Source organism: Bombus impatiens, unplaced genomic scaffold (genome assembly GCF_000188095.3).
Source record: "Bombus impatiens unplaced genomic scaffold, BIMP_2.2 scf_0843, whole genome shotgun sequence".
Classification (NCBI taxonomy): domain Eukaryota; kingdom Metazoa; phylum Arthropoda; class Insecta; order Hymenoptera; family Apidae; genus Bombus; species Bombus impatiens.
In genome coordinates, this window is record NT_177262.1 from 179,316 (window position 1) to 192,853 (window position 13,538).

The 13,538-nt window shown below is 40.1% G+C and overlaps 1 protein-coding gene across 1 annotated transcript in view; it reads left to right on the plus strand.

The window, feature by feature from the left end:
• Positions 1-9,374: 9,374 nt before the first annotated feature.
• The window catches only part of LOC100743760, a 135,686-nt gene continuing 131,522 nt past the window's right edge, over positions 9,375-13,538 (plus strand). Inside the window, exon 1 of the mRNA XM_024370612.2 lies at positions 9,375-9,781. Coding sequence (XP_024226380.1) covers positions 9,664-9,781 — 118 coding nt within the window. The 5' untranslated portion in view covers positions 9,375-9,663. The remainder of the gene's footprint in view (positions 9,782-13,538) is intronic.

A 13,538-nucleotide genomic window follows, 5' to 3' on the forward strand; every position in this document is an offset into this window, starting at 1 on the left:
TTGATCTTTGATAAGGTAATTTATCTTGAATCGAGTTAAGTGATGAGATATTTACAGAAGTGAAAATTACATTATGTAACCGAATTTAAATTGGTAAGTTATGTATACAATTATATAATTGTCATATGATTGTGGTTAGGTTTAACGTTGTATACTTGTATTTAGATTTAAATTTAGAGACAGACTCGAGACACAGTAAGGTCTGATAGGGGTTTAGATCGAACAATTTGTCCACGGTTGTCGCTCGTTTTATCTTACGTGTCAGTAATATTATTAACTTTGTTCGATAGAAATCACGGCGCATTTATGACGACGAATTAACGGGAACAAGAGGGGGCGAGGCTGTTGGTATAATCAATAAGTTGAGCTTGTTATATGAAACCGATTGATATACACAGAACGAGCAAGGTGTGCGGAATATAAATGTTTCCGCATCTAGTGGGAATAAAACCACCATGTTCAAATCAGTAGCCCTGAATCACGAAGAATTGCCTATCTGAAAAACTCCATTTCAACCTGTGTCGATGTTGAATAGCTTCCGTTACAAACTTTTGTAATCTTTTCTTGTGTTATTTAAGCATTCTTCTGACTTGAACAGATGCAATATATTATACGTACAAAGGCATATTTAATTTTAATCATATAAAAAATAGTATTGAGAGATAATGTTCATCGCACGAAATACAAGTTAAAACAACATAATATTCTAAAACTATATTGTAATATTTGGTCCAAATCTTCGTAAGCTAACAATATTAATTGAAGATTAAAAATTGCTCTCTGATATTCTGGAAAATCTTTGAGAGGTATCGAAACCGCAAGTCGCGTCGTAATGACAGAAGTGGGTCGATAAAAAGGGCGCAACTAATTCAACTCAGAAATTCAAGAGTGAAAAGGGTAGCAAAACGCATAAAGAACGGCAGCTACCAGGAAAATTGAACGGACCACCGCTTCTGGAATTTTCATCGAATTCTCCTCGTGTAACGAATATCGAATCACTGAATCGTTCATCGATTGATCGACAACCAAGATGGGGGTAGTTGGGATTGGGGATGCGACCAGCTGGAAATCCGGTCGGCTAAGGGTGCTTTTAAAAATTCAGTCAGTCCGTTCGAGGGATGTTTTAACAGAAAAAAAGTGTCGCTGTTTCTCGCCGAGGATGAAATGTTGAAATTTACCTATCTCTCCCCCTTGATGTCTCTTTTCAAGACGAACATTCCAAGGAATAAGTGTTTATCCTCACACCGGATCGTTTGCCATCGATAATTTGAATTTTTCATTCTTTCTATATTTTGGTTTTAATTCTGCTTTGCTCGAAAGGATTCAGGTAACACGTAGCGATAACAACTATTGGACGATATTCTAATAATACTTGGAAGTAAATAAAGTAGAAATAAGGTGGCAGAACAGAGGGTTAAAAGCCAAATCCACGACCTTTATCGCTAGAATCTTTTCTGCTGTGGTAGGTATTTCTTGCAGTGACTTTGAGGATGAGTTAACTCAATCTATAGCGAACCCTAATTTCGCGAAGCTGTCGTTGTTATTGCTGCACGAGGTTGCGTCTATTACCCCCGTGGATAACGTGATACATCGCGTCTGGCTTTAATGTCTTCTGGCTGCCAGTGAAGCGATGAAATTCGCGAATATCGAGGCGCTCGATGGGTTGTGTAACATGTTCAACGTATTGCTGGTTGAATAGTCGGGAAATTCAAAATGGCGGTCGTGGGCAGGTGCTCGATGTTCTATGCGGGATTGTATTTTACCAGATTAATTCTTATGAAAGCGGTAATTGTGAATGGCCTAAAAAAGTATTGCCTCGCCATTGTATTTGCTACAATAGTCACATATTAATTAATTGGATTTAAGTATATTAAATGTTGTAGTATTGGGTGGTATTTTTATACAACTACAAAAATTTGAAAATTAAATTTCGTTATCGCGCTATATACGAATTTCAAATGAAAAAGTCTTTCGCGGCTTTTTTTTAGTGCGATTGATAATTCGTTTTGTTTCCTACGAAAATTCACAATTAAATAGAATAAATAGCTTCTTTCCGTTCAAAGAATATTAACGAGACAATTTATTTTCTAGAATATCTTTCTCGATATCTGTCTAAAGTGATTTAATAAATTATAATTCCTATTATCAAATGCTTCTCTTAAACGATTATTAAATATAACGTTGCATCAGAAGTTAGAGCCATCGTCGATCGCGATCGCGACAAAGCTTGCTCTTTATTTTTTCGCCGTTCCTCTCACGTTATGTACGTTTAGAATTACGTACATGTCACATGCAATTTACCGACGCGTCTGTTTAGCGACGGACATCGTGACAAACAAGTAATTAACAATATCAGCCAGTTGTGAGCGGGAGTAAAGAGCAATTTGATCGTTAAATTCGATTTAAAAGGCTGTCCAAGCTGACACGACCCCCGCAACCGCGCTTTTGCACGCGTTTCCCTTATTTTTTCTCTTGTCCCCATTGAACGTTTTCAACAATTTCTCTCGTCATCGTTCCCAGCGTTCGTAATGGAGAGATAAATAAAATATACGCCAGTCGATGGAAATCATCGATCGCTACAATGACAAATGCCTTTTCTCCTTCGAACAATTGGACACGGGACGAGTCAAACGCGGAATTATGCGTTGACAATGTTTCGAAACTTTTCAAAAATTTCATGATTATAATTGATGATTGATGTAATGATAATTGAGAAATAGCACGAGCGTAACCTTTGATTCACGATACGTGCGACGAGCTTCATGGAAATTACAGTGACCGACTGTTAATTTTTTGTCAATTTCTCAATTTCATTGCACAAGTGTACGACTAATGTTTCATCCTTATCGATTTAAACATAATCGATGTTGAAACCAATTAAAATTATAATTATCGATTTAAACTTAACTACCACCAATAATAGAACTACAATTTCCAAGTTATACAATTTACTCCATCCACCACATTGTCTATATTTTCCAGAGTGCTCCTCTATTCGTTCGATTAACGAGAAATTCATTTTCCTCGTTGTATATCGCGTAGCCGGTGGGTACTTTTCGATAAAGATTTCTCGTACGATTAAAACGTGTTTGTCGAATTGGACGTTAAAATGTTCCGTTGTGCGAAAGCGACTAGCTGAGACGTCGCAGTAAGCATCCTTTGTTAGCATTCCACAAGGGGATAAAAGTGAATTGAAATGTCGAAGAAAGCGAGTGGCAAGAACGTAATTGAACGTTTATCGGCCACAATAACTCGGTTTAAAGGGGCCATACCCTGTTTATTCGACGTTGAACCGCGAGCTAAAATTCATATCGAACTCTTACATTGTTAGTTCATCGTGAAGCGATTTTCAATAATAGACTCGATATAAAAACCAGAAAAATTGCGATGTATCAGTTTCATTTTTTCACTTTTTATCAAAACAAAATAACGTACAATCTAAACTCTACCAATAGCGTGGTAAACTACGAAGGTTTCACGGATTACTAAAATTATTCGATACTGGTTCGACAAGCGGCGAATAAAGTATCGCGAATAAACACCAACGAATATGTAAACAGACAAATGAAGAGTGTCAAACTGAAAAATGCAAACAAACAAGGATAGAAAGAAACTCGAACGTAAACAGACAAACTGAAATTGTAAACGAATAACACCATTACGTAAACGAGTGGCGAGTGGGGAAACCGGGAAATTTTTCACGGATAAAAATTAATCGACATTTTGAGGACGAAACATTTTTTTAATCGCTAAATGGAATCGTTTGTTCGAGCTACTTCAGATGATCGTATAAGTGATGACAGGAAATCTCTTTCTTAATTCGCAGCCTTATATCACGTTATCCGCCACGTGAGAACAACTGACAACTACTTTCCATTAGTAAACTTTGAATAATGGTATATTCTTGTAAAAAAATATTTATAGAAAGATGTCGCGTGTATCTATGAAATCAGCCAACCCCCAAAGGGATCATTGAATTATTCGAAATTAATGTTAGCGGGAGTGAAAAACGTGAGAGAGCGAAACAAACGAAAGAAAAAGAAAGCGGGACAAAGAGTAGATAGGGATGAGGGAAACCGCACTCAAAGAGTAACATCTCCCACGAGATCGACGTTCCGCGGCGCTTTTCCACGTTGGATTACGAATAACGGCGTTGTTTCAATTTACCCGCGACCACCAACGCCGTCACGCCTTTCGTTCGAATGTCAAAGTTACTGGGAATCTCGCTGCTGCCTTTCGGATCGGTTCACGACAAAGCCACGCTGGTGTTTGAACGATCACCGAAATCGTACTTTGAAGGCTGTTCCGCTTTTGTCCTTGTACGATGCTAAACCAGCGAATCGGTTCGATGGTCCCTTTCTTGGTTTTTGCTGCGGTTGCTGGAGGATGAATCTGTGCTTTGAGTAACTTCGTTTGTTACTGGCTACGTTACGCGAAAGTTCTTTTATTAAGAGAAAGTATCACACTCGGTGTCACTTGAGATTCTGAATAATTTGTATGCTAAAATTTATGTACGCTTTTTATTTACGGGTCTTGTATTTAAATCTTCGAATACAAATCGCGTGCTGATATACAGCGAGGGGTTCATAGCGAGTTGAAACGAGGACATGCGTCGTAGCTGTTCAATTTTTGGCTTTTCTATGTCAACAATTTCAGTTTCTGCAATTCCATTACCTTCTAGTATAATATCGTGTGCATTACACGTATTCACATTACGTGGTAACATATAAAACATCTGTTACCTACGATTGAAACAAATATGCTTCTGCTTTCTACCAGAGTCAGTTTATTAATCTATATACCACGTCGTTGGGATCGACACACTTTTGCCATCACAATACAATATTTTCCTATCCCTGAAAAATATCGCTGTCCTGGATTTTACAAGATTTTCGCACATCGCCCTTCGTTTTAGAAAAGTATAGAAAAGAACGATGGATAATGCATTTCGTTATTAACATTCTTTCATTCATAATATTTACTTTGATCGAAATTAATAACTGCTATCAACGTTAGACGGAATTCCACCATAAGAATTCCATGAATTACATTCATTCGTTCGGTAGCAACGACGAAAAAGTTGACAACGAACCCGGAATTAACTTCTTTAAGCCAAGCCCTGCTGCTTTCTTCGCGGCGACTGTCTCATTTAAGTCGTGAAACTTCATAATGAATCTAAACTCGCCGCTCTTAACCTCTCGACTGCGGCAAAGTGAATCATACTTCTTTTTTTTTCGAATGACGGTTTAGTCTCATTTAGTCGACGGGAAAGCACGCTATCGTCAGAAGTTTCCTGTGCCCGCCCCAAACGCGGTTTCCAACGAAAGAATTTCAAGCTTTTGCACGCTATTACGGAAACTCGATCCAATTTTAAAGCACTTCTAAGACATCTTCGACTTGGCGCAAAAACACAAAGATCGTTGCAAAGACAGCGAAGCTTGACAAGAATTTAGACATTATTTCAGCTTTTCTGCCGAAAGATATAAACTCAGATATTATGAAATATACTTGATGAGAGGCTCTTATACAACCTGCTTTAAAATGAAAATTTTTAATCAAAGAGCGAAACTTATTCCAATCTGAACTTTCTTTTATATAACCTTTTTTTTTATAAGTTTGCCGATTCTAGTTTTGAGTTTTAGCTAGTCCGAAATAATCTAGGTAAGCTTGCATATGTTTCTGAACGTTGTACATTGAATAAAGTAAAATGTAATTGTTTCGAGAATATTATCAAACCAATTAAAAAGATAATAGATTTTTCAATACAAGATTACATATTATTAAAAACAAATATCAAGTGCTTTATCAGGGTAAAATGATTAAAACAAAATTGTTGTGGAAGAATTTGTTATATTAGCAAAAATACCGAATGCAATAAAGCAAAGAAAATCACGCTGTTCTCAACTAAACCTCAAAAGTTTAACCTCGAACTCTGTTGAGAACAATAGAACACTTCACGAGAGGTTTGGGAGGGTAGCAACGCGTATGCGTGCATCGCGGAAACGAGAAAGGGCCACTCAACCTGCCGCTAACAACTTTAAAAGTTCCGACTAAACGAGAAATTGCATTAAATTGCGTTTCAACCGAACCCTTTCCACCGTAGCCCGTCCTCCATTCTATACGCGACGCTAATGCTCCTCGCGGTTGTGGTAATCCTTCTGCGAATCACCCGCCATGTTGTGTTACATTCTCCCCAATTTTTGGTCGTCCAACGATTCGTAATCTCGAATTTGCGATGATAAATCGGATTAGAACCGAGGATTTCTGGATGCAGATTTCAGTGTGACGTGTTATCTCGCATCATTTTGAAAAAAAAAAAATGTTGAGAATTGTGGATCTTAATTGCCGAAATAAAAGTAAAGGAACACTAAGGTTACACTTAGAATTCATATTAAAATAGTTTTAGATTTATTTAATAAACGATTTCCAGGATCTTCGTCGATATACATTTGCACGCGTCTCAGCACTTTCTTTGTCTCACCATCTTCCATACCACACTGTCAACGGAACCGTTACATTCGTCTGTTTTTCGAGACGCCGCGCACACACATACTTCCACACACTCATATTCTCATACGTGTGTCACTTCTACGCGGCCAATATAGTCTAGCACACAAAATGATACATATCTTAATAAAAAAAAGAGAACACGAAGATTAGAAAGTATATCTTTGAAAGGAAACAGTCACATTTCCAAGTTTGATACCATGTCGAATCCTTTATTTATCTAATGATAATATCCCATATTCTTCGACAAATCTTTTTTCAACTTTCTCGTGAAAAAGAGATGTTTCCAAAATTTCTCTTTATACGTCAACGACAAGTTAATTAGTTCGATAGCAGGTTGTTTCCAGAAGTAGTTAGAATCGAGAACCAGTGGAGCAGAAAGAAAAAGGAAAGGAGAGTGAAAGAGCAAGAGAGGAGGTGCAACGTTCGGTTGAATTACGCTTATAATCGGCGAATACCGCTCGAATCGAGCTTTGAGTATTAATTCCACGACGGGCTAGTCTCCCCCAACTTTTTACGACTCTGTTCGCCGTCGTTATTTTCACTCGACCCGCCCGCTTTTCAAGTGAAAATACCTGCTTCGCGGTTGACGTTGGGCCAATTCGTATGCCTCTACTTCCGCGTGGATTCACGGTTTTTATTCGCCCACCACCCGCTCACTTGGATCAAAAACCATCCTCTGTGTCGCGTTTTTTCGCTAACGATCAAAGTCTCGTTATGCGAACGGTAATCACATGGTTGAGATCGATTTCTTGAAAAGTATCAAGAAAGATTGTTCACAGCTTCGGTTTAACTTTTGGTTTAAGGACCAGATAGGGAAATGTTGGGAAAAGTTTCGGAAATGTTATAGCGTTGAGAAACGTATAATAATTTATCGAAATTTCAGAATACAAAAATCTACTTTCTATAAAATTGTCCAAGAGAAATACATTACGAGATACAAATGTCAGCCGCAAAACTTTCTTGAGAGGTCTTCAATAAGATCGTAGGTCGCAGGTTGTAATCCAGAACCCCGTGAATGGAAGGACGCGTGTCAAAGTGCGATTTCAACAATGAAGACGCGCTAATGCCTCGTCTATTTGGCCTGCACGCGTCGATTCAGCTTTGATCCACGAACGTGTCTCGCCACGCTGACTACACGGTTAACACGCCCTGTGCACCTGTAATTTAACTTCCTGTACTCGTGTGCGTACCACAATCTTCTACATCGATGACGTTTGACACGAATGAAATTCAAGGTCACGTTTCGCGACTTCACATCGTAGTTTTATTTCCCTCGAGTAATATGCTTAGCCTGAGATGGTCGCGACCGACGAACGTCTTATTTTACGAAGATAAAGTCAAGAGCTAAATGAGAAACACTTTTACTCCTACGAAACCGTAAAATTCGTTTCAAAGAATGAAGCGTCCCATCCGAAAATGAAGTGAAATGTCTGTATACATGAAACTCCTATAAAAGTTGTGCATAAAAACTTCTTCAAACATTTATTACGTTGTAGGATTGAAGTGACGAAAAAGAATATTTAACAACCTCTTAAAATTTACAAATCCAATAAAAATAATAATAAAAAAGAACAAAAGTAGAGAATTCAATAAAATAAATGAACAGAAAGAAACATTCTATATGAATTGTTCTTAATAGATCAGCATCGATTAAACACTTAGCACAATGATCAAGAGTTTAAAATTCTCTTATTGTCCGCAATAAATAATTCTCGATATCTTCGAACATTAGAACAGTAAAACACTAGGGGTCTGTCCTTGATTTAAGAAATCCATCGTAAAATCTCAGACCTCGCTCGAATCCCTTCAGCCCCTTTCGTCGAACTATTTGTACTCCTTGGAGTTCGCTCGAATTTCCATGTAGCCGATAACCTTTAGGGTGCGAGGAAGCATGGGGGTAGATCGCTATCAGTGGAACGGGCCGATCGTCGGCTCGACTAACGAGCGAATCGTCGTGCCTGGAACGTCGTCACGCGACCTTCCTCCCCATCCTCTATATTGCCAACCCCTTTTCTTAAACGTATGCATGACTCTCGACCGAATCGGCCCTGTTAACATATAAATTGCCGCTTAACGGCGAGACAATCAGTCGCCGTGGAAGCCATGGCGCGAAGGTGACGATGGTCGGTTAAAGAGAAAGGATATCCAAAGACGAGAGAGTTTGAGTCACGTGACGAACGAGCAAAGGAGACGAAGACGGATCGACGAAGAGGAGAACGAATAAACGTGGAGGGGGGAAGGGTTGAAACAACCGACAGACAGAGCCCGAACAACGAGAGGGACAAGCGTCTGGAAGCAGTAGGACAAGAAGAGAAATAACAAGAGGAGGAGGGTAGCTCGGGGGGTTGGGATTCAATTCAATTTCCTAAGAATCTCTTTAGTGTTTGAGATACAGCCAGCGAAAGGATGCGCGCCAGCCTGAAGGGGACGAAGACAGAAAGGTAGGACTAACTAAGAAACGGCGGAAAAGAAGGGGTGAAAACGAACCGAAAAGAGACGAACTGCCCTCTCTCCTATAGGTCCACGGTAACGGAACACAGGTAAAACGAGATAGAATCGTCGAAAATTCAATGGTAGAAAGAAACAACTGTGGAAGAGCGCAGAAAGAGAGGTGGCCACATAGAGCGTGCGGAGGGTGAGAGCGTGTTGATATCGAGGGCGACGAAGAGGCGGATAGCGTACAGCGGAAGAAGAAGGAAGAAACCGAAAAGAGAAACTATCTTCCTTCTCTTTTCACTCTTCGTTGCTGGAATAGTGGAAGCGAGAAGAGGCAGCGAGGAAGGGTGACTAAGTGACCTAGGGTGCCAGGAGTGCAGGGGAGTAAGGATTCTGTGCGCGGGCGCGAGGCTGGCGCAAACTCTTCGTGCAGCATCCCTCGTCAGTTGCAAGTCAGGAACTGTCGCGTCCGCGTGGCGTGTGAGTGGCGAGAACGTCCGAGCGCGCTCGCGCCCCTCAGTGTCGCGGTGTATTTTTGTGCACGGATTTCTTCAGATTTCTGACAGTAACGTAGCCAACTGTTCGCGGAAACAGAAACCACGGAGTCAGAGTCGAGTGGACCCGATGACATTTGCCCGCGCGGCTCGCGTCCCTTGACACTGTTCGCCACGTTGCAATAACGGAGAACGGAAGTTGCGGAGAACATCCACATTGCCGATGATCGTCGTTCGAGGATCTATGAGCGCTACCAGGATCCCCAGAATGGATAAAGACGTTCGACGGAAGTGCGGGAAAGTGCGACGTGCCCTGTTCCAGCTGCTGCTGATAGTGGGGGGTAAGTTTCTTGGGGGGTGCGAAACCATTCCAGCATCGACGAGATTTTAACGAGACCAGTCAGTGACGAATTCTAAATGAAATGTACATGCAATGGATTTGACAATGATTCTCGATGGTCCCTGTAAGGAAAGTTCAATTTAAGCAAGTTGAAAGAGGAAAGTTAAAAACTATGCACGATCAGAGGGGGTAAATAACCCTTGGTTCGAAGTTGATCCTCGTCTGGAAGAAGCAACGCCGATTCTTGAAGTTGCGTTTGCAGATTTGGTTCGACCCCATCGTTCCGCAAGCAGAATCTGCTGATGCAGCAAAGAGCAAGGATTACTCGCGATCTTTCCCCAAAATGGGGGTAGTCTAACGTGGCTCTACAGCCTGCCAGCAATTGCATCGTTACCGTGACTTTTGTCCGCTCTTCCAAGATCTTACTAGGATTTCGAGTTTATGCTCCTTGGAACAATTAATACCAATAACGGTAACATTATCTAACCGGTGGTATTTAAAATTCTTCGATCAACTTTTGCTTTTATTCTTCGCCTTTTAGTCTAATTCTTTAGCTTTTCTTAACATAGCAATTTTGCCTTTCGAGGAACACATTTTATTCAACAGACATTTATAGTCCAATCTCTTTTATTGTCCCTTTGCAGTCTGGAAAAATCCCCCGAATATTTCCTCCAATTCGCTTTTAATACACCCCATCTTTGGGCATCTCGAATGTTGACCGAATTTTTCGTACATTTTCATCGGATTTCTCTGGTTTTAACGGGATCCTCTAGCCAGCAGTTGGTTTGCAGAATTTTCTGAATCGGCTCCTATTCGATCCATGGCTTTTCCAGTAGACTGATTCGAGTCTCGAGAACGAGACTGGATACGTACCTAGACAAATCGCGACGAACACGCGCCGGAATGTACACACACGCCGATTCTCGAGACTCTTTCTACATGCAGACGAGTTTCCAAACACTCGTCTCGTGAAAGTTCGATATTGAAATTCAGTCCCGTCGCTTGCTTACTCGATGGAATGTAAATAATATTTCTCGCGACCGAACCGCGATTTCTCTCCGTGTCATTTTTATGGAGAATGGATGACTCAACGCTTCTTTCGAGGATGACGACCAGGATCGAGAATCGTTTACAGTATGTTTAAAGTTCGATTTTATGAGATCGATATGGAACAATATGAACCATATCTTTTTGTAACTTCCAGAGATTCTCCACATTTTTCTTCTCATGTTGTTTCACTTTTGCGTGACACTTTTATGCAAATAACTTTATGAAGATAATTGAATATTTTTGGCATCGTGTTTGAAAGCTTTCGCGGTTGTGAATTTATTTGATCAACGCTAACTTCCTGATTAACGAATTATCGTAATATATATAACAGATTATTTTATAATATAGATAATACATGTACAACACTTCGTTAATTTCAATCTGCTAATCGTGCCAGTCTTTGTCTTTATTCCGTCACTTCCTTAATCCAGGTCAGGTTGTTAGAATGTGAAAGGTGACGAGATTGAATAAATCCACGCTCCCCTGTTCTAACACGGAAGCACACAACAACGACGTGTTTTATGCTTTCCTCGAACTTCTCTCAATGAAGAAATTGCTCCTTCCTCTGCCTTATCTATGCATACACCGTCGATGCTCCGATTCGTTCAACGTTCACTCCAAAAGAAAGCATAGACTTTAGATAGAGCACTTTGACTTTAATCTGGTAATTGCGGTTGCGCGTTGTCCCCATTGTCTCTTCTTTTATTTACAACTCTCTCCTTTCTTCCTCGTGGTTTTTCCAATTTCTTGTTGTCGTTCTTGCAAACAAAAGAAAGAAAGGAAGGAAGAAAGAATGGAAGATGAACGTAGAACGTAGAAACGGAGCTGTGCACGCGATACTCTTATTTCGTTTTCGGGGAGAAGCTATCCAACGTTCCTCAGCGCGAACGGAAGGCTGGCCCGGTTGTTTAAGGGGAAACTTCCCGAGTAAATTCTTAATTCAACGTGGCTGCGCGAGGCGCGCGTCTCGCCCGAGATCCCCGCTGTTCTAATTCAATTTCCTCGTTTTCTCCTTCGCCGTCACGCTCGAAAACGAACCGTCTCGAGCCGTGTGGAATAGAGAATCTAATTCGCCGATTGTGCAACTTCTTCGTGGATCCTTCGAAAGGATTGCTTCGAACGGGTCACGGTTTTCTGGTTATAAAATAAAAGCATTCTTTCATAGGCACCCGTTTTGATGGATTCTGATACCTGTCTTTTCTTCTTCGTTTCTTTTTATAAAAGTCACGCTGAATTATATCGGTGAAATTGATTGGATTTTGATGCGAAATATTTTGAAATTTCTTTCGTATCGAGCGTGGTTGATTTGAGATTTCTGACACTATGCCCAGTTAAATAGGATTTCTTGATAGCAATTGACGGGACGACGTGGAACATTTAAGTAAAAGATCTACGGGACATTTTACAGACGATGTTTGCGTTACCCGCAAAAACGCAATAAACGACGTGGACGCGTTGCAAATGCAAAGCCATAAATAGCGTACCCACGACCATTAACTTTGCCATTCGGTGTTCGCTATTTGGCCAGAAATGATATTCATTTATTTTCAAACACAGAAATACAAATCGCTATGTGCTGCTCATAAAGAGAGCAGATTTTTCTAATCTATCTATATACGGTATATTTCAAAAGTGAAATATTTTTCATTCCAACTCATCCTAAATCCCTATTCATCCAATCAATTAGTATTATGAAATAATAAAATTCTACAAAATAAATTTGAACTTATATCCTTAATAGAAATTCCCCGCATAAATCTGTGAGAATTCAACACAGTGAACAAAGGATCATGGAACAATTCATTCGATTTTGTCGAGAACATCTGCTGTCGAATTGTTCTTCATTGTTCTCCATTTCGACAAGCGTCTGCAGAGACGACAGTAAACGAAATTTCTTAATCTAACGACGTCAATTCGAAGCTGCTAATTGCATCCGACCGTTGGCCCCGGGTCCAAGCTTTCTTATTACTGCATTTGTTGCGAACAGGCCAAAGTTGGCTCGCGCCTCTGCTCAGCCAATTATTCTGAATTACTTGATCGAATTATCCGCTCGTCGGTTACATCGTTTAACGAGCCGCGCGACGAGAGCTCTGCGGTCGAAACGCCGACAACGAATTAATCGTCTTAGCGCGTGAACTTTCAACAATCTCGGTGCTTATAAATCGTCGATCTCTGGTCATAGATTATTAATTGAAAATAGTTTATGGCAAGTAGAAATCGAGCTAATATATCGGAGATAGATGGCGGTGCAGGCACGTTAACGGAGAAGAAAATTTGGAGAGGAAAATTTTATTTTTTCCTGCGACAGAATTAAGGCTCGAATTATTTTAGTTCGTAGCGAAAAATTCTGTAGAAACGTTTCTTCGTGGCAGATAGTGAAAATTGTATGGAACGATTGAAAATAAAATAGAAGACTAAATACTAATACTAAATAATACTAGAATCATACGTACTATAAATGAAGGTTAATAGTGCCAATTATATCGTCACAAATTCACGCTATAAATGTTACACGAAATACTTAAAACCTCAACTCAATTTGAAAACATCAAGACTTTAATACCTTGTGATTCGGGATCCCCATTTCGCATCCATCCTTCTCTATACCGCAAACAGAGCTCCTAAGATTCCGGCATAGCCTACACAGGAAGGGTTGTACTTCTCCTAACAAAGGTCAGAACTCGGTAGGCAGTGCGGTTTCTCTAGCG